The sequence below is a fragment of the Talpa occidentalis genome, unplaced genomic scaffold, assembly GCF_014898055.3.
Source record: "Talpa occidentalis isolate TD23 unplaced genomic scaffold, MPIMG_talOcc4v2.1 talOcc4.7, whole genome shotgun sequence".
Classification (NCBI taxonomy): Eukaryota; Metazoa; Chordata; class Mammalia; order Eulipotyphla; family Talpidae; genus Talpa; species Talpa occidentalis.
Genome location: NW_023605083.1, coordinates 54,377,719 through 54,399,336, shown reverse-complemented (window position 1 = coordinate 54,399,336; position 21,618 = coordinate 54,377,719). Strand labels below are relative to the sequence as shown.

Genomic DNA, 21,618 nt, shown 5'->3' with positions numbered 1-21,618 from the left:
GGTTTCCAAGGTAGCTTCTCAAATAGTCATCATTCCAAGCAACTATATGTCAACATAACAAGGGGTTGGTTTCTTATGCATCCCAAGATTCATGTGGAAACAGTAAAAGAACACACTAGGATAAAGCTGTGCTTTACGAGAAAACTACATGGGAGAAAGCATATACTTTTTCTCTCACTATAGGTATTTCTCTTCTTCTTTATTTTCTTGGCACTCTCAGTGATTACGTAGAGAACATAATTTCAGCCTGGTGATGTGTAACTTCATTCAATAACAAAGACAATTCTTGAACAACTTTTGATCATGACAAACTATTGGGGAAGGGGAGAGAAATTTACCACCAATGGAACATCGTCGAGCTATTTCCCAGAACACTAAGCCCATTGCATAGATGTCGGCACGTTTGAAGGACTCAAAGTGTTTCATATTTATGGAATCATCTAGAACTTCAGGGGCCATGTACCTAAAAAAGAAGTCAGCATTTTATTTTATGGACTGGTGGCCAGATTACTTTTGAACTGCTTCATAAATTTCCTTTTATTCCTGAGAATTAAAAAAAAAAAAAATCAACACAATAGCTTTAAGAATTTCCCCTTCTTTCTGCAAGGTTCCGTTGTCTTTAAAAAATGACTTGGAAATAAACATAGCTGAATAAACTCTTTGACACTGGCCTTACTGGTGTCTTTGTGGATTTGTCTCCAATAGCAAGAAAAACAAAAGAGAGTATCAACAAGAAATGGGACTACATCAAAACATCTCCCCACAAAGAAACTATCATTAACACAAAAAGACAGCTTACAAGGGTTAATATCCAAACTATAAAAATAATTCATATAACTCAACAAAAACATACTACCTGATTAAAAAATGGACAGAGGATCTAGATAGCCATTCACTGAAGACATACAGATGGCCAACAGACACAAGAAAAGATGTTCTACATCACTTCTTATTAGGGAAATGCAAATCAAAATCACAATGAGATTTCACTTCCTACCAGTTAGAATGGCTATTTTCAAGAAGACAAGAAGTAATAAGTGTTGGTGAGGAAGTAGAGAAAAAGGGACCCTCATGCACTGTTGGTAGGAACAGCTATAGAAAACCATATGGAGGCGCTCCCCAAATGAAAACCAGAATTACATAAGCTCCAGTAACTCCACTTCTGGATAATTACCCAAAGAATATGAAAACACTAATTAATTCAAAAAGATGTGCATGCACCCCTATGTTTACTGTAGCACTAATCACAACAGTGAAGATATGGAAACAACCCATGTCTGACAATGATTAAATGGATGGAGAAGTTGAGGTATATTTATACAGTGTTATACTACTCAGGCAGAATAAAAAGTGGTGAAATCCAGCCATTTGCAACAATATGGATGGATCTTGAAGGGGACTATGCTCAGTAAATTAAGTCTGAAGGAGAAAGACACCTTGTGGGTTTGCTCATTTGTAGAATTTTTTTTTTAAAGCAATAAAAAATATCCCCAAAAACTGAAAAACAAAATCTTAGACTCTAACGACAAAATGGTGGTTTCTAGAGGGGATGGAGGTGGGAGGTAGTTTAGTGCTGGGTGGTGATGACATTTGCTGGTGGGCTTAGTATGAAATACATCATTGCTTAGGTGAGAAACTGTATACCTGAAAAATATTCAGTGTTGTAAACTAATGTTACCACAATAAGAAGGGGGGAAAATGACTCATGCTTCTTATAGAAATTTTTCCAAAGTACATAAAGCACAAAATGAAAAACCACTCTATTACTACCACAGTGTTATCGTTTTGATGAATATCCTTTCAGACAGCTTTCTATACAAGTATGGATATGTATATAAAATACTGATTTGTAAATTTATGATGCCAATTAAACTCCATGAAGAGCTAAAACAGCAATTTTACGCTATCTGCCTCACGACTTCAGTGTTTTAGGAAAGGCACGTGTAACAATTTGACTATTACAAATGTCCTAAGGTGCACTACTTACTTTGTCATTTACTTCAAGAGAATATACATTTTAATCTACAAAGGAAGGGCAGGGGCATTTTCCAGAGAACAAAGTAATAGATATAAATGAATGCCAGTCCTCCTGTTAATTCCATATTATCAGGATCTGAAGATCCAAAAATCCTACTAAAGTTATAGATCAGGGGCCTCCCTGGTGGCGCAAGGGGTTAAGCAAAGCACTATGAAGCTATCTGCAGCCTCCATAGCACGAGTTCGATTCCCCGCCAGCCAGGGGCTCAGCAGACCTCACGGTCTCAACCGCTGCTCCCCTCAGCAGTGTATTTCAGTCAGTCTGCCTATTCTGCTCCTCTTTTTGTCTCTGGTGAATCCTCTTACTGCCCCCCCCCACCTTTGGCCTGTACCCCAGTTCTTGTCTGCATAAATAAACCTTAAAAAAAAAATAGTTACAGATCAGGACCCATGAAGATGTGCACCAACCACCCTCCTGAACCCTGAGTTAAGAGTTCTGAGAGTTACCCCAGAAATCATAAATAGAACTCATATAGAATAAAGCTTGGCTTCCTCCAAGGCCAACATAGTAGTATAAGGAGCAGGGCCTTTAGGTAAGAAAGACCCAGGTTGAAAGCTCATCTCTTCAGTTTACCATCCACCTATGTTGATCACATGCTTAACCTCATCTGTGAATTAAGGGTAGTGACGCCTATCTAATTAAATTCTCTTTAGAACTCATGAATTCAACAAAAATTTACTGGGACCTATTATGTTTCAGGCACGGTGAGAGATGCTGGAATAGAAGACTGCTTTCAAGCAGCTTGGAATCTGCTTGAGTGAATATTTACAGCAGAATATAGCAAGTGCTTCAGTGGCCCAACTGAAGTGCTTACAGCAGAAAATAGCAAGTGCTTCAGTGGCCCAGTCTGCCATGCTACAAAAGCCCTTGATGAGGATACCTAATAACTCAGAAAAGACTCACTACGAGCAAAGAAGGTTGAGTACAAGTTAGAGATAATATCTGTTCTAGAATACAGAACAGCCAAAAATGTCCTAAGAAGAGAGAAAGGCATACCTTCAAGAACCGAAAACTTCAGAAACACTTAGGCTAGCTGTGAGATAGCACTTGAGAGCATTATATGAGATTGTATATATAAAATATATAAATGACTGGCACATAGTAGATACCCTGTAAATATTAACCACACACTAACATAACTAACAATAATATTTCCTGAAAGGACTACCTTTTATCAGCAGGCATCTTTTGAAGTCACTTAATCTTGACTTTAGAGCAGGCAAGACCATGAGATGTTCGACCTATAATAAAGCTATTATAATGAAGTACACATTTGAGTTTCAGAAAATAAAATGTGTATTTATTTAGAAGTGTACCTTTTTGTTCCCACTCTGTGGTTTGGAGCAATATCAATTGTATCTGTGGCCGAATCATGTCTTACTGCCAGTCCCAAGTCTGCAATACAGCAAGTTCCATTCTTCTTTACCAAGATATTCTTTGATTTCAAATCTCTATGAGCAATGGCTGGCTTTCCTAAAGAAAAAAAAAATTAAACATGACTACTTTTCAAAAAAATATACCAGTTATAATTCTCATCTTAACACTGAAAACCAAAGCATCTCCTCCTAACCCTGTATCAAAGCATTTCAGCCCAAATCACCTGCAAACTAGCGTCATTCCTAAACAAGCTAAGTGAATCCATTTAACAAATGTTGCTGAAATTACATTTCCTTTTTTTTTTTTAAGATTTATTTATTTATGCATACAAGAGTTGGAGAACAGGCCAGAGGTGTGGTGGGTGAGAGGATTCATCAGAGACAGAGTGGGAAACACAACAGGCAGACTGACTGAAAAATACACTGTTAAGGGGAACAGTGGGAGAGACAGGAGAGGTCTGCTGTGCCATGAGGGTTGCTCCCTGGTTGGCCGGGGATCGAACTTGTGTTGCAGAGGCTGTGGACAGCTTCATAGGTTGCGTCCCAACCCCTTGCACCACCAGGGAGGCCCTGAAATTACATTTCTTCAAAGAAAATAAAGAAAACAAGATGTCAAGAAGATGATACTCAAAAATTTAGTCTAATAATGCAAAGGGGTCCCTAGAGGCTAAAGATGTGTTTGGTAATACAGTACAAATTATTTGTAGGAACGATATTCAGACTCATATTCCACTCTAGATCAACTTCCTTTGGCTATCAATGGGAATGAACTCATTATTAAATGTACAACCTTTACTACTGACCACTAGAAAAACTGCCATTAAGAAATAATAATTAGGGCCTCCCCGGTGGCGCAACGGTTGAGCGCTGGGTTGCGAATCTGCCCGAAGCCTCCGCTGAGCCAGTTCGATCCTCGGCTGCTCCCCGGCCACTGGAGGAGGGTCCCACATGGTGCACAGACCTCTCCTGCCGCCCACTGCTCCCCCCAGCAGTGTACTTCGTCAGTCTGCCTGCTGTGCTCCCCGCTCTGGCTCTAGTGAATTCTCTCACCCTCCCGCGCTTCTGACTATACCCAGTGCTTGTATAAATAAATAAATCTTTAAAAAAAAAAAAAAAAAGAAATAATAATTATTGGGGCCTCCCTGTTGGCGCAGGTGGTTGAGCGCCGCACTGTGAAGCTGTCTGCAGCCTCTGCAGCGTGGGTTTGATTCTGGCCGGCCGGCGGCTGGCAAGAATCCCACATGGCACAGCAGACCTCTCCAGTCTCGCCTGCTGCTCCCCTCAGCAGTGTATTTTGTCAGTCTGCCTGTTCTGTTCCCTGCTCTGTCTCTGGTGAACCCTCTCACCCTTCCACCCTCCTGTGCATCTGGCCTATACCCCGGTTCTTGTAAAAATAAATAAATCTTTAAAAAAAAAATTACAAAGTGGAAAATTTATATATTGCTGGTGGCAATGTAAAACGGTACACATGCTTTGAAAAAAAGTCTGGTATTTCCTCAAACTAGAATCAAAAATCTACAGAAATTGAAAGTAAATTAGAGCTAGCCGAGGACTAAGGATATTGTGGGGAAGTAGGGAGTGACTGCTAATGGGTACAAAGTTTTTTTCTGGAGTGATGAAAATATTGTAAAATTGGTCAGCTGCACAAGTCTATGATTATACTAAAGACCACTGAATTGTACACTTTATTGTTTTTAAGATTTATTTTATTTATTTATGCACACAAGAGCTGGGGTGTAGGCCAGAGGTGTGGAGGGGGGAGGGTCGGTGGTGAGAGGATTCATCAGAGACAGAATGGGGAGAAGAACAGGCAGACTGACTGAAATACACTGCTGAGGGAGGCAGCGGGTGAGACAGGAGAGGTCTGCTGCACCATGTGGGTAGCTTCCTGGTGGGGGAGTGAACTGTGCTGCAGTGGCTGCCAGAGCTTCACAGTGCTGTGACTTAATCCCCTGCACCACTAGGGAGGCCCTGAATTGTACACTTTAAATGGACAAATTGGGTGATATGTGAATTATAACCCAATAAGGCTGTTATAACCAACAATACTAATTACAAAGATGAGTCTTTGTGAAGTGGGGAGTGAGGGAGCCATTAGGTAGCAAGTGGATAATCAAAACAACAGAAAGAAATATAGCCGATCTTCAAATAATGTTTTTTCTTCAACATCATTTTATTATAAGATCGATAATAATCCTGGCTGATATTCAACAAAATGACACTTTATCTGCTTTCATTACCGTCATTTTGCTAAAAGTTGTGGCTTCCAAGAAACTACTGATGATATTAAATCAGGACTTATTGTATTGTATTTGACATTCTGCATGGCACAACAATCACAGAATAAAAATTTCATAACTAAAATTTTGTATTTTATTTTCATCCTTACCTCAGGGTCAAATATGATTATTGGATACCAGATAACATTTATATAAGCATGTTCACATTTACAAAGCATTTCACATTTCATTTGACACTATACATGAAAATAAATGAGACTTGAATTCTAAAGTCAAGATCCTCAAAAAATCACAAATAAGACTGAATGCTCACAAAAATATCAGTATTGTTATGACTAGAGAATCTCTAAGACAAATTCCAAGATTACTAACTCCAGCTGAGATTTTCAGTAGAAAGATGAAATATTCACATCTAAAAACTCACTTTAAACACCTCCAACTGGCTGCCTTCACGCAAAAACTTTCTTAACAGACATTAGATTCACAGGAATTTAAATAACAAGATTGTAAGTTACCTTGGGTACCAACAATCTCCATGTGAAGATGGGCAAGTCCACTTGCTGTGGACAGAGCAAGTTTTATCATTCCTTCCACAGTAACTGTGTATCTGTTCAAATAATCAAAAAGGGATCCATGTTCATGGTAATCTGACACCAACCAGAGCTGAGTCCATGTACCATTGTCTGCAAAGTAAAATAACAATGTTTACAGTTTATTCAAAAGGTCACTTTTTACTCTTAACCCTGAATCACAACTTCAATATGGTACCTTAAGCTTGTATATTTTTTCCTTCGTATTTTCAGTTTCTATTATGTTTTTGCACATATTCTTGTGATCCTCAAAGTAAGCCCCTGATTCTTAAGGCAAGAATAACTAATCCCGTTTAAGAGACAAGAAATCATAGTTCAAACATGGTGATCTTACATCCACACAGATAATAGCAGAGCTGCGACTATTCAGTACACAGTTAGAAGAACTAACTTGGCTCAGGTTAGGTCTTGACAGCAGGAAGGAGGGGGGGGGGAAGAAGAGAAGGATCTGGAGTCCAGTGACTCCCCCAGTAGTGTCCCCTATTAGTGTGGGAGAAAACTGAGCGAGCTTAAATGAAAAAAAATGTGAACTTTTATGACAGACTGTATATAAAATTCATAAAGAAGCCAGATAAGACAATTATGATTCCAAGATTTCCAGCTTAGAGAAACATAAAAAATAGTGGTATCATCGACACATAGGAAAGCTGAGACAGGAAGTAAAATGTCAGGAAGAAAAATGGCTGGGACTGAACCCAGTTTTACACAAGGTGATGTTGAAACTCAACAACTAGGATTGTGCGTTCCAAAAGTTCATTTGTAAGCTGATACATGAAACTGAAATGTGCTTTCCCCTGGGAAGCATGGTAACAGTTCTGGTGAGGTTTCTAGGCAAGGCTGGCACACAAAACTCTATTTTATGCAGAGGTAGCTGAAAAACCATATGTTTCATGAAATCATGAAAAAAAAAATCAAAGAACTGTAACAATCCTAGGAAGCAGCACTATTCAGTAACAGATGCACACTTGCAGTCATTCGGACCTGGAATCTAGGGGCTGGCTGTTATCAACTACATGACCTCAGAAAAGTTTCTCAGCCAATGAGTCGGCTTCTTTTCTACAACAGAATCTCAATTTGCAATACTGCTAAGATTTTTTAAAATAGGTTAACAGATTTTTCAAGCATTTAATACAATGCAAAGCACACAGAAACTTAAAATAAGCTATTTTCTTCACTATTAGTTGTAAAACAAAAGAAAAAAAACTTCCATATTTTGAAGGTTGTTACTCAAGGGAAGTTAGAAGAGATTAAGGAACATGATTTTAGAAGATTCTGGAGGGGGTGGTTCCTGGGTACTTTCAAAAAGATTTAGAGGGCCTCCCTGGTGGCGCAGGGGTTAAAGTCTCAGCACTATCAAGCTATCACCAGCCACTGCAGCATGAGTTCAATCCACAGCCAGGGAGCTGACCCACATGGCACAGCAGACTTCTGTCTCGCCCACTGCTCCCCTCAGCAGTGTATTTCAGCAGATCTGCCTGTTCTGTTCCCCACTCTTTCTCTAGTGAATCCTCTCACCCCCCACACCTCTGGCCTGCACCCCAGTTCTTGTATGCATAAATAAAAATAAATAAATCTTTAAAAAAATATTTAGAAATTCACAATGCTAGTTCTTTATAAAATGGATTGATCATAAACTTATAAATTGATTTGGTGCCAACCTGTACCATTTTTTCCCCTTGATACAGGTGTATCACTAGTTTTCTTTACAGATTTAAACAATAATGAATTCTAAAAGGCTTACATAGTAAGAAATACATAGGAACACAGGTGGATAGAAGGGAGATTTTCTGAGGTAATTGACAAGAGACAAAGTCAAAAGAATACCTAAGAGACTTAGCACACAGGAAGGTTGTCTGAGGTGAAACTGACTAAGTCAGGAGGATAAAGTAAAAATGAACTGTAGTGAAGGTGCTAGCTTTGAGGGGAAAGTCCATTAACTCCTAACAAAGAAGAGAGGAGGAGGTAGGGAAGAGGAAGTTGTGTTAGCTAGTTCCCTTGGTGACCACCAGATGACAGCACCGGCATGGTTGCTGCTTGAGCAAACCAGAAGACAAAAGTTCAGACCACCAGCAGCAAAAGAATTTTGTGCCAGTGTGTTGCAATTGAAAACATGACTAAAACATGGTAGGGTGGGTGAAATTTGGGCCCCCAAATGAAGATTTGAAAGGTACCATCTCTAAAAAAAGTTTATAACAGTTTATAACAGAGTTTGAAATCATGAACATCTTAAGTTCTTTAAGAAAGTGAGAGAAATTTCTAAAAACAAAGACCACTATTAAGAAATAATAAAGTCTAGAGGCACAAAGCATTATAAAGCTTGCTGAAAGAGTTGAGGGAAAAGCTAAATTTTATCCAAGGCAGAAGAAAATGAAAATGAAGCACTTGTTCAGACTATGGCTACCACTTTTTTTTTTTTTTTGCTTTGCTTTTAAAGTAAGTAACAATGAATTGGCAGTAGCCATTGGCAATCACTGCCTACATCCATCACACCCACTACTGCAAGCACATCACAGGAGATAAACAACGGATGCCTCCTGCTGTAGGACAATGTATATGATACACAGGAAATACACAATACTGTTGGGAAAACAGTAAAACGGAATCAGAGTCGTCTCTAAATCTATCAGTTTTCAAGTAATACTATGAAGCAATCCACAGCCTTTGCAGCATGAGTTCGATCCCTGGCTGGCCAGGGAGCAACCCACATGGCAAAGCAGACCTCTCTTGTCTCGCCTGCTGCTCCCCTCAGCAGTGTATACAGTCAGTCTGCCTGTTCTGTTCCCCACTGTCTCTGCTGAATCCTCTCACCCCCCGCATCTCTGACCTGAACCCCAGCTCTTGAATGCATAAATAAACAGTCACCATTCAAACTGACTTTTCCTTGACTTTGCTTCCTTCAGCATATGGTCTGACCCTGGTCCTCAGGCACTTATGTTACAGGCAAGAAAGTGTCCACATGGGTAATTGAGTTTATATAAAAAGTTAATTTATTTAGACCAGGAAACTTAAAAAAGAATACACTGAGACTCTTTACTTTATTAGTATGTATCTGGATATCCTAATGGTCAGGAAGACATGAAAAGAAATATCTGGGCCCTACCTCAAAAATATGAACAACCTAAGTTTATAAATTTTTTTCTAAATTATGAGCATACTCAATAACTAACTATCCAGAACCAAAATAACGAAAGTATATGGCTTTTTAAATATAGCTCTTTACATTTTAAGAAACAATCAGAGATTTAGGAACATGTTGCTAAGAGTCAAGAAAATCTTTAAGAAATTTTTGTTTCTAAAGACTTCATATATTCTAATTGACTTAAGGGGTCTTAATCTACAAAACATTTATTTCTGAACAAATTTGATAATGTTTACATTGTACTGAAAGAAGAAGCAGACGTATCTGACCTTTATTGTCTGCCGCTATAAATCCCAAGATGTTTTCATGACGTAACATTACAGTTTGATAAATCTCTGCCTCACGGAACCATGAACGTTCTTCTCTAGAAGAAAAGATTTTAACAGCAACTTCTTCTCCTCTCCACTTTCCTCTCCAAACTTCTCCAAATCGACCTTTGCCAATGCTTTCTTGTAACACAATAGTTCTTGCAATTGTTCTTTGAACAAGCAATGGTAAACCTAAAGATAAAAAATAAAGAATAAAGAGTATGAATAAAGAGTATTCAACAGAACAATCAACAACAGTATGTATTTCTAATGTCATGACAGGTGTTAAAGAGTAATCCAGGAGCACATAACTCATTTAAGTTCTACCTAATTTAAGTTCTACCAACCACCAGTTCTCCCTGGTGGCGCAAGAAGTTAAGATGCAGCACTATGAAGCAATCCGCAGCCTCTGCAGCACAAGTTCGATTCCAGGCTGGCCAGGGCACAACCCACATGGCACAGCAGATCTCTCCGGATTCGCCCGATGCTCCCTCAGCAGTGTATTTCAGTAGATATGCCTTTTCTGCTCTCTACTCTGTCTCTGGTGAATCCTCTTACCCCCCCACACCTCTGACCTATACCCCTACTCTTGTATGCATAAATAAATAAATCTTTAAAAAAAAAAAAAGTTCTACCTTTAAAAGAATTTACAGTCCCATTGAGGAGAAAACAGGCAACATTTGCAAAAGCAGTAAGGAATTAAAAAAAATAATAATACAAATGAAAGAATCCAGAAACTCCTGTCTTGAAGGTTAAAGCAGGTTTTATACAGTAAGCTGAACTGATACTATACAGAAGGGACAGAAGCCGAGAAGAGAAGCAGGTGAGGTGTGTTTTAGTAGGATAATATAAGCAAAGACAGAAGGAAATGAACAATGCACCGTAGGGATCCAGCTCAGATAAACAGGATGTGTACAGGAAAGCAATGAAAGAGAAGCTAAGCTGTCACCAGAATGTGCAGATGACCAGACTCATGAAGACCAATGAAATTAAAGATTTCTGAAAAATGGTGATGAATGTGGAGAAATCTGAAAATCTTATTTAAGAAAGATGAATCTGGTAGTGGTTTTACTGATGGAAAGAGAAAGGTATGTGAATACAAGAAACACTGAATTAAACACTTAACTTTTAATATATTAATAATTCTAACTTTACTATATCAGTAAAAATTATCACAAAATCTATTTCAAGAGAAGCAATTTACTTGTTAAGAAGAATTGGTTATCTAGACAACATTAGTATCTTAAAGATTGAGGCCTAAACACTTACCTTTGTAATGAGACATTGGCATTTTCTCCCTCAATTAAACTTACTATACTCTAAACGTATATATTTTCAAGTATTGCTACACTAACCCATTTACAGAAAAGAATTTATTAATAGTATATAACATTTAAGTAACACCATATTTGGGACTATCCCAATTCACTTAATATATCATTTCCATGGACTAAGGTGGAACCATCTTAAATTATACTGACACTGACAATTAAAATGTCAGTGCACATCATGTTCTAAATAGTATTTTCTTTATATGCTCTATTACACATAAATTTGTGTAATTTATAACCTATATTCAGATTTGCTTGCTAGATCATATAAATCCAATGATTGTAAATGAAATCATCTGTTCTCTTTGCTTTCCTACTATGAAAGTCTTACAAATCTAAATGTTAAGTCTTCACTTTAAAGTAATGAGAAGTTTTTCTATTTTCATCTTTTAAATTTCTCAAATGGTTCCTTTCCTCCCCTTGCTCTATCATCCTCATCTCCTGCAAAGGAGTCAAAAGTCTAATTTAAAATGTTTCATGTTTATAAGGAGGCTGCTAGTTAAAAATAGACCTGTGAAAAATCCTTTTTAAATCAAGGGCTCTTATGAATAATCGATTCATAAGTATGTTGTTTAATGAGAAACTAATTTACTAAATTTTTTTCAAATCTCTGAGTAGGGTCATGCCACGTGCTTAAACTATACTTAATCTGAAGTTAGAAAGGCAATTAACAAAGCAGAAGGGGCAACTGCAAATCCAATAATGTTTAACACATTTAGGACTCATGTAAACATATGGTCAAGAAAGGCTAACAGGACAAGGAAAATTTTTGTCTTCCTCATCACTACTGATTTCTAGACACAGAACTAAAATTAAAAGCCAAATGTAGACGCATATTATCTGTATTTTGTTCAAATATCCCACACGAATACCTAAGTATTTAACAAAAAGGTAATGTTTCTTCTAAAGAAAAAAATAAATGGGCCCACTTTAGATCTCCATATTCTCTACTTCACTTATCTGTACTTTTCTTGAGAAAACTTCAATAGGAAATAGGATCCAAGCAGTTTCACATGCAGTAAACAAGAGAAATAAAATCTGAACAACATTCATACATTACAGGAGATCATAAACATGAACAAGACTTTCAAAAATTGGCACACACGTGCATGCTCACGCACATTTTATAACCTAAAGACAGCTTAAATACAGGCACACTGCACAACCTGTAATTCAAATTAATGCAATAGGGATTAGGTGAGCTTTAAGATTAGAGCTGACAGAACAGAGTTCTCTATTGTTTTCCCTGCACTTCCCAAGTTAAAAGTAGTGTTTGAGAGAGCTAAGGCACTTCCTCCATTATGGCCATGATATGGAGCAGTAAACCTGTGATTCATAACATGAAATATTCAGTTTTACCTTTTCCTCAATGAGTGAAAAGAATCACAAGGGGCATTATGTATAGACATTTTACTTAAGAGGCATGAATCACATGCACAAGATGGCATTAAGGATTTATAGTAGGAAGAGAGATGGCATTTTCTGATGTTTTTCATAGAAGATAGCTTCTGTCCAGATAAAGCAACTCAGTGCATAATAAACTCTGACAGGAAAAGGAGCCCTTCAACTAAGTTTTATACAATACAGCAATCTGATATTGTCTGTCAGATTTTTCTTCCAAATTATGTTTTCAATAAAAATAACACCTGTCATTTGGACATAACTTTACAATTTACCAAGTGCTTTCACACAAACATCTTGTCTCATTTGAACCTCACAACAATTCACTGACATGTACAGGGCAGGATTCACTACTTTGATTTTAAAGATTAAATAACTCAGGGTGGGCATCAGCTTACTGCCCAAAGCCACACATTTTTTTGCAAGGCAAAGAAAGCATAAAAGGAGGGGCGGAGAAGTTTTCTGATAATAGAGCTGTGACCCCTGATAAATCTAAAAACATATATACAGCAGAAAAATAATTTCATTCTTTATTTCATGTCTATGTCTGAAAAGGTAAAAATAAATGTATTATTATTCAAAAACCAATTGCCATCTACACAGCAATTTTTTTTAATCCCTCTGGCAGGCTTGTTTCCCTTGAGCGCTGACGGGCCATTGTGCCAAGAGGCAGGAACTGCCTTGATTTCCCTGAAGGTTAAGTTTAGCAACAAGAGCAGAGGTCCAAGAGATTAATTCCAAATAATCTGAAACTGCCCTGATTTTCTGTGATTTTGGTCCTTGTTATAGATTTTTTTTTTTATTTTTTGGGTGGGAGGCATGGCTGGGTGTGGGGTGAGGGTATACAGGATGACTTCCAGAATGAGCCACATCTTTGTGAATATTGGAATAATGCAGTATCAATGGAAAACTCCAAGGAAACCCTAAAATAATCTTTCTCAACTCCCACATCACGCTTGTTCAAAGACTATCACATCTTCAGTTCTAAGGCTGCTCCATTTCAATTCAACCTCTCATCGAATCCCCTTCTAACAACAGTCTAAGGGTTCCCTGATGGCTACTAAGAGATCTGGGCTCTAATGCAAATCTGTATGTGCCCTGGTAGTCAGGGACACAACTCAGTGACTATATATACCCAAATTCCATAAAAGATGGTTTCAGGGCATAAAATTAGTTTCTTCATACTTAAATGAATGAACAGATTTGCATCTATGTCAATATATATTCATTTCCTTAAAACAGACATGTCATTATATGAACTTTCTGTATCATCACATGTGATTTGGTGCTATTCCCCCCCAATTCAAACTTCTACTTCAATGTTCATTTAGTCAACTGATCATAAAATGAGTGAAATCTATATTTTATCCATATAGCCCTTACGTAAAGTCGATTTACACTTCAAATAATGTATCTCATTTAAACTTCTAACAACTTTATCACTACCAAGAATATCAGTTCCATATTTCTCATGAGGAAATAGAAGCCCAAAGTCAGAGAGGTATGAATAACAAAGCTTGCACTAGAGTCTAGATCTCTTAATTTCTAGCTGAGCATTAAACTGCAATATTGTAGAGAACAAGGGTCTTCCCTCTCTGTAGCCTTCGAAAGCACACGCAAAAACAAATGAAAAATTAATTCCCTTTGGTTTAAACATGAAAACACTGCTATGCCAAAATCCACTTTAGGATGATTCTGGCAATTGTTTATTTTTGATCTCACAAAAATCAATAAACAGAACAGAGAAAATCAAACATCACAGAGGCCATGATCCAAAAAGATATATTAAATAACAAGGTTGTTAGACATTTTTCTAAAAGCGAACACTGAGCTAAAGAGAGTAATTTCATATATTAAAAAGAAAATTAACCTTCATAATTACAAAAACACTTTGCCATGCATACTTTCAATACAAAAATAAAGCTGCTAAACAATTCTTAACAGAATGAATAGAGATCACTTGAATACTTTTGAATTTTATCCTCACCTATATGAGAATAATCCATATTCCTTCACCTCAGAGTGTTATGAGAAGCAAATGAGATTATATAGGTGAGAATACTTTAAAAGTAAATTCTAATCTGTCTAAACTAAACTAGCCACAGTGAGATACAGACCAAGCTTAGAGACATTTATTAGGCTTGAAGCTGGATTAGTATTCACATTATCCCAAGTTTTAACAAACTAAGTCAACTGGCTTAGTTAGCCAACTAGTAAACAGCATAGATAATTTCTGAAAGACTTCTTAAGAAAATGGAAAAACAATTACATTACCTGATCCAGACCCTGATGTTGTCATGTCATAAATTAAATCTTTTAACGTTGTGCCCTCTGAAATGAAAGGACGGTCTAATGAAGGATCCTCTTCGTTGGGCACGCGATGGTGAATGACAGTACGGTTATGGCAGATATAGACCATCAACATGAGTGAGATGCACACAAAACAGACTGGTCCAGCAATGACAGCAGCCAGTTCCACAGGACCAAGGCCAGATGGTGGCTTTCCTAGAAAACGACCTCAAGTGAAATAAACAACAACAAAAATATGCTGTAGGTGGCATCCAAAATTTCCTAAGCCTCCACATTTTCTGCAGTTGGCCACTACCACGATTAGTCATAGGGCCTCATTACACCAGCTCACAAGGCTCAAACCACAGCAAGCAAATCTTTTGGTTTTCTCCCACTAGCCCTCATTTATGACCACCAGTTCTGTCAACATCCACTTACACTTTCCTATATTTTTCAGCCATCATCTAAATAACAAGGCTGGCTAGCACCAACATTCTAGGACATACCCATTTGTCATTCTTAGGTCACTAAAAAAGGAACCAATAATGTGGAACAAATTCCTGGTGTCTTTTCTTTTTTTAAAATAACATTAGCTTGTCTTCTTATTCCAAGGGCAGAAGAAAGGAACAATGTATAACCACAGATAAGCATAAGCTATAAAAAATTATCAAACAGCCTCAACCGCCTCCAAAACAACACATTTGTGTGTATCTTTGCCAACTTGCATCATGCAAAATATATCATTTGTTTTGTTTTCTCAATGGCGTTTGCATGCATATATTTTCTAGTCTATTTTAACCACTTGAGCTTCTAATTCAAGACCATATATTTTCTTATACTCTTGAACATTAATATTTTCCACTGTTTCAGAAATACATTAATTATTTTGGCATTCATCCTAAGCTTTGCTGATTTACTACAAACCATGATCTTCATAGTACATTTTTTTCGTTCCTGACATTATTTGGATTGACTTCTTATGATACAGGATCCTAATTCAAATAATTTATTTCACAAAGAATGCATGGGTGCTTATACACTATTTACGTTATTGCCTTTATCTATGAAAAATCTTGACTTAACAATCAATATATGATGTTCCATTGCCTTCTGATATTTGAAAAGGAAAAAAAGATAAGCTTTTAATTTCCTCTTATAAGTAACTAGTGTTCACCTGCACTGAAAGTGAAATATTTTTTCCTTATCTTGAAATCAATTTTTTTTTCATTACATATATTTGAGTAAGAAGTTTCTTCATTAATTTTGCATAGTTTTCTTCTCTCTTCTGTCTACTCTTATGTCTTTTTTTGAAATAGTTACACTAAACAGTTTGGACTACCTAGATCTGTACTCCGTATTACTTAATTTCCTCACCAACTGTCTTTCTTTGAATTATAACAATTTCTCAAGCTTGTCTTGCCTTAAGCTTGTCTGACACTTAACTATAAAATTACAGGATCCAGTCTGCTATTCACTTTCAATACTGCACTTCAAAAATAATTCACCAATTGAGCTTTTTCATCTGAAAGCAATTTTTAACAACTGTGAAATGTTCTCATTTCATAGAGAGCATGAACAACTGAAAACAGGCCTTGGGCTGTCTGAAAGTTCTTCCCTATCATATGGTAAGTCTTTCACAGGATGACATTTATTCTGATTTACCCAGCTCAGTTTCACTTCTTTTGAACCACTGAACCTTACCATTTGGTAATATTTTTGCTGTTTATCAGGCAACTGGGAATGGAGAATTTATGTATGTCTAGTATTAGAAATTAGCTCTAATATGAGAAGTGAGTTCTTCACATGGTTTTATGAATCTCCATTCAGGTATTTCAAGCCCAAACAATGGAAATGGGTAATTCTGGAATTATCATTTTCTTTTTCGTCTTACAACTGCAGGTGCCTACATAAAAATCCAGAGAAATTACAATCTGACAGAACCTTGTTATGGGGGGCTTCCCTATCATGTTGACAATTTAGTTTAACTTCGCTTAGTTTAACTATCACCTGAGGTAGGTGGAACACCACCTCCTATGACTAGGAGGTGGACCCTCTTACTAGGGTACTACTTCCTACTTTCATTAATTAATGGCTAGACTAACTGCAAGAAAAATGAGCACAGGCACCTGCTTCAGTGAGCACTGAAATCAGGTGCTTCCTAAAGGAGAACTGAGAGTTAAAACTCTCATTTTTTGCTTAAGAGGTCCCTTCACATCTTTTCTTTTTTTTAAAGATTTATTTATTTATTTATACAAGCACTGGGTACAGTCAGAAGCTCAGGAGGGTGAGAGAATTGACCAGAGCCAGAGCAGGGAGCAGAACAGGCAGAAGGACAGAAGTACACTGCTGAGGGGAGCAGCGGGGACGTGGCAAGAGAGGTCTGCGCGCCACGTGGGACCCTCGCCAGCGGCCGGGGATTGAACCAGCACTGCAGAGGCTGCGGGCAGCTTTGCAGCCCAGCGTTCAACCGCTGCGCCACCAGGGAGGCCCCCACATACTTCTTTTCATAGTTAATCAGATTTCACTAGTATGATGTCACCGATAATAAAAACTGCAGAAGTTCCTTACAAATGTAGGCATGTGGGTGATAGTCTTCCACTAATTCTGATAGAATTAATACAGTTTTCTCCTGCTTTTATATTCCTTTGATTATCGCAATAGGAATTTGAGGAAAGTTACCGAAAAATTAAGCACATGTGTTCAAACTGACATGTAAGCCAGAACCTTAACATTCATCTAATCCTAAGTTATGAAGCATTCAAATAAATTCCTAGCACTGCCAGTACATTTTAAAATGTATGTATTTTAATAAATATGCAAACTTACTATAAAAGAAAAAAGTTATGGGAATGTAATATATAGCATGGTAGTGACAATAGTTAATACTATACTGCATATTTGGAAGTTGCTGAGAAAATAGGTATTTAAACTTTCATCCCCCCAAAATTTCTATAATTATGCCTGGTGATGAAAGTTAACTAGACTAAATGTGGCAATCATTTGACAAATAATCATTTGACAAATAGTGATTTGACAAATAATGGATCATTATGTCATACACCTGAAATTGTAATGTTATGTCAATTATGCCTCAATAAAATAATTTTTTTTTTCAAAAATCAACAGTTAAGTGTTGGTGTGGACCAGGAGAAATGGGAATTCTTGGTGTACTGTTGGTGGGAATATAAACTGGTACAGTCACTATAGAAAACAGTATGGAAGTTCCTAAAAAAAAAAATTAAAAACAGATCTACCTTATGATCCAAAATTCCACTTCTGGACATATATCCAAAGGAAATGAAATCAGGATCACAAAACAATAGATGCACACCTATGTTCACTGCAGTGTTATTCACAATAGCTAAGATAAAGGAACAACCCAAGTATCTTTCAAAAGATGACTGGATTTTAAAAGGTGTATATTTTAGATCCCTTAGATTGTTGTTTATGTACACATGCATGCATGCACATACACACGAATATTTTTTAGCCATAAAAAAGAAGGAAATCCTGACATTTACAACAATTTGGATGAATGTTGAGGGCATTATGCAAAGTAAAATAAGTGAGAGAAAGACAAATACCTGTTTATCACTTCCAAGTGAAATAAAAAAATCCAAACTCATTGGAACAAACTAGAATACAATGGTGGTTAATCAGGAGCTGGGAGGTAGGGGGCAAAGGAGAGATGTCAAGCAAAGGGTACAAACTTTCAGTTATAAGATGAATAAGTTCTAGGGCTCTACATACAGCACAGTGACTACAGACTGTGTGCTATAATTGAAAGTTGGCAAGAGAGTAGAAATTAAATGCTCTCACCACAAAAAAGGAAATAATAATCATGTGATAGATAATCTGTGGGGGGGTGTCATGATTTTGCAACAGACAGGTGTTTCAAAATCAACACACTGTACATCTTAAACTTACACATCATTTTATGTTGATCATATCTCAAAAAAGCTTGAAAAAAATGTTAACATTACAAAAGACAAAGATGGATTGTGGAGATATTCTAGATTAACGAAAGTTAAAGAGAAATGACAACTAAATGCAATACCTAAGTCTAGATTGGATCCTATACTAGAAAGGGAAAATGTTATAAATGATGTCATTAGATCAAAGTGAAAAAATTGGCATATGAACAGTAGATTGATAAAACTGTACATCAGTGTAAATTTGTGAGGTTGATAAAAAAGTAAAATAAAATGTAAGTTATGGGTGAAGAACCAAAAACTTAGAAATTATATATAGTAATTTATAGACAAAGATCATAAGACAAGGTAAAGTTGCAAAATGAAGGCATCTGGATTGTTTAGTGCTGCTGTCAATTCCTGCCCATTATGGATTGCTTTAAAAGGCTGGAGTAGGGCTTCCCTGGTGGCGCAAGGGGTTGGTCACCGCACTGTGGGGTGGTCCGCAGCCTCTGCAGCACGAGTTCAGTTCCAGGCCCGCCAGGGAGCAGCCCACATGGCGCAGCAGACCTCTCCTGACACGCCCACTGCTCCCCTCAGCAGTGTACTTTGGCCAATCTGCCTATTCTGTTCCCCACTCTGTATCTGGTGGACCCTCTCACCCCTTGGGGGGTCTCTGGCCTGTGTCCCAGCTCTTGTATGTATAAGTAGGTAAATCTTAAAATTAATTAATAGGCTAGAGTATCATAAGAGGAAAGTATTCACTCTGAGGACAAAGCAGAGACATTACTGCAGTGAAATGTATCAGAATTTGCTTTTAAGAGGCTACCCTCTTAAGCATTACAGAGTTCAGAGAAAGTTTACCTTGAAACTACTTTCTCAACCAACATACACTCAAGAGTCAGGATTTTAGCTTCTCATAACTACAACTATGAACAAAGTCACTTCTTGCCTCCGAACTGAACAAGCAGGAGTAGACAGTTTGTAAGGTCCCTTCCAGTTATAAAACCAAGAGCTTTTCTTGTAATAGTAAGAAAAAATTATATACAACTTACCAACAGGTGGGAGTTCTATTTTATTGCAGTGGTCCTGATTGCAGCAATATGTTGTAGTTACAGACCCAGTTTTTGAAGATGGTGCACATACAAAGGGCCTGTCTCGAGGAATCAGATCAATTTCAGCTATACACATGCTATTGTGTATTACTTTGTCTGTGGTCTCTGTGACAGAGACAAAGCAAAGCCCATCTGTGACACAAGTAAAATTGTCCTTTGTACAAAGATGGCAGAAACACTGCAATGCTGGAAAAAGAGATCAAGCTTTTATTAGAAAAAATTCTCAAGGTTAACAATTTGAAATTATCCTATTAGAATCATACAGTTTCTTTACAATTTAAAAAAACAAAACTCTTTATTATCTTTAGAAGTTGCAACTTCCGTTGAAAAACACACACATGTAGGAGCAAAATAAGATGACAACTGATTCCAAGTTTTTTCTAGAACATTTCTGCTTCCAAGTATAGAAAACATGTTGCAGGCAATTTCACCAAGGTAATACAAGCATTTGCCCTCCCATTTGAAACAAAAAACATTTACATTTTTAATAATTACACTTACTCTTATCAGCACAAACTGTGAATTCACATACTCTCCCCTCTCCCCATCCCATTAGTGTGAAAATACAATTACCTACTCACTATAGTTGGAAATGATATTTGGGTGGATTTTTAGTAATAGAGTAATGGAAACAGATTCATAATGAAGCAGACATTCTTTTCTCCTGTGCAAACCCCAAGAAAAGATATGCATCTTCTAGCTACTCTGTCAGAAAGCCAGGGACACTACCATCACAATACACATATGCTCCAACCATATAGACTAGAGCTGACCAATGCGCATCTATGATTTTTGTGCCTTAACTCTAGGGGGGACTCCTTTAGGAAAGTCTTCCCTTAGTTATCACTAGCACCATCCTATCCCACTTTGATCTAATGACATCATTTATAACATTTTCCCTTTCTAGTATAGGATCCATTCTAGACTTAGGTACAGGGCACAACATCCTCCACCATACTCTCTAACTAGGCTAAATGTTCCCAAAGCACACACTGCTTGCCACAATGGTTACTTTGAAAAGGTCATTGCTGTGAAACTAGTTCCTGGAGGGGAGAGACCCATGTTAGTCACTTCCGTAAATCCAATCTGATCTTAGGCCTGGGACATATAGCAACATTTAAAATACACTTGAATGAATGACAAAATGGGCACTTGTATTACACTATGAGTTCATGAAACTGCAAAGCATAATAGGTCCTTTCAAACAAACTTTCAAATTACTTGTTGGCAAAAGAAAAGGTAAAAACAAGGTATGTGGAATGGTCAACTATAATGAAACCAGGGAGGTCTACTTCATCAAGAAAAAGAGTGACCAAGCAGACAGAAGAAAGTTAACTCTGAGCAGCTAATTGCTATGAAACAGTTAAATTAACACAGCAGGTCCAAGCTGCTCAAATCCTACACATTCCCAAAAACATGTGGGCATGTCTTTAGTACTGGCCCTTGGTCAATTCCTGGGAGAGCAACTCTGAGTGTAAGATAGTCCTCCTGACAAAAAAAAAATGCTACAGTCTTGTGCAACTGGGCCCCAGTAAAAACCCTGGACACCAAGTCTGGGGGAGAGCATCCCTGGTCGGCAACATTGTGCTCATGCTGTCACACACCACTGCTGGGGGTGTATTTGCTCCTGCAAAGGTTGAGGACACCTGGAAACTTACATCTGTTTTCTCCTGGACTTGTCCCATAAACCTTTTCCTTTTTAAGATTTTAATCTGTATTTTCTCAACTGTAATAAACTTCAACTATGGGTATGGCAGTTTTTCAGAGTGTGTGTGTCCTTGCAGGAAACCATGGACCCCAAGGGTGGATCTTGGGGGACTCCCAACTCATTTGTTAAACTCTCCTCAAATCCTTTCTTGACTGCTAGCTTAATTAGCACA

The 21,618-nt window shown here is 37.5% G+C and overlaps 1 protein-coding gene across 2 annotated transcripts in view; it reads right to left on the bottom strand.

The window, feature by feature from the left end:
• TGFBR1 (transforming growth factor beta receptor 1) overlaps positions 1-21,618 on the bottom strand; it is a 52,126-nt gene that overhangs the window by 7,191 nt on the left and 23,317 nt on the right. The window contains exons 2-7 of one of the 2 annotated variants that reach the window (XM_037495058.2): positions 19,679-19,924; positions 14,698-14,928; positions 9,653-9,883; positions 6,170-6,337; positions 3,355-3,511; positions 339-463 (exon numbers count right to left, since the gene is read on the bottom strand). In XM_037495058.2, the coding sequence (XP_037350955.1) occupies positions 339-463; positions 3,355-3,511; positions 6,170-6,337; positions 9,653-9,883; positions 14,698-14,928; positions 19,679-19,924 (1,158 nt within the window). Of the gene's footprint in view, positions 1-338; positions 464-3,354; positions 3,512-6,169; positions 6,338-9,652; positions 9,884-14,697; positions 14,941-19,678; positions 19,925-21,618 lie in introns of both variants that reach the window. The other variant, XM_037495057.2, reaches the window with a different exon arrangement.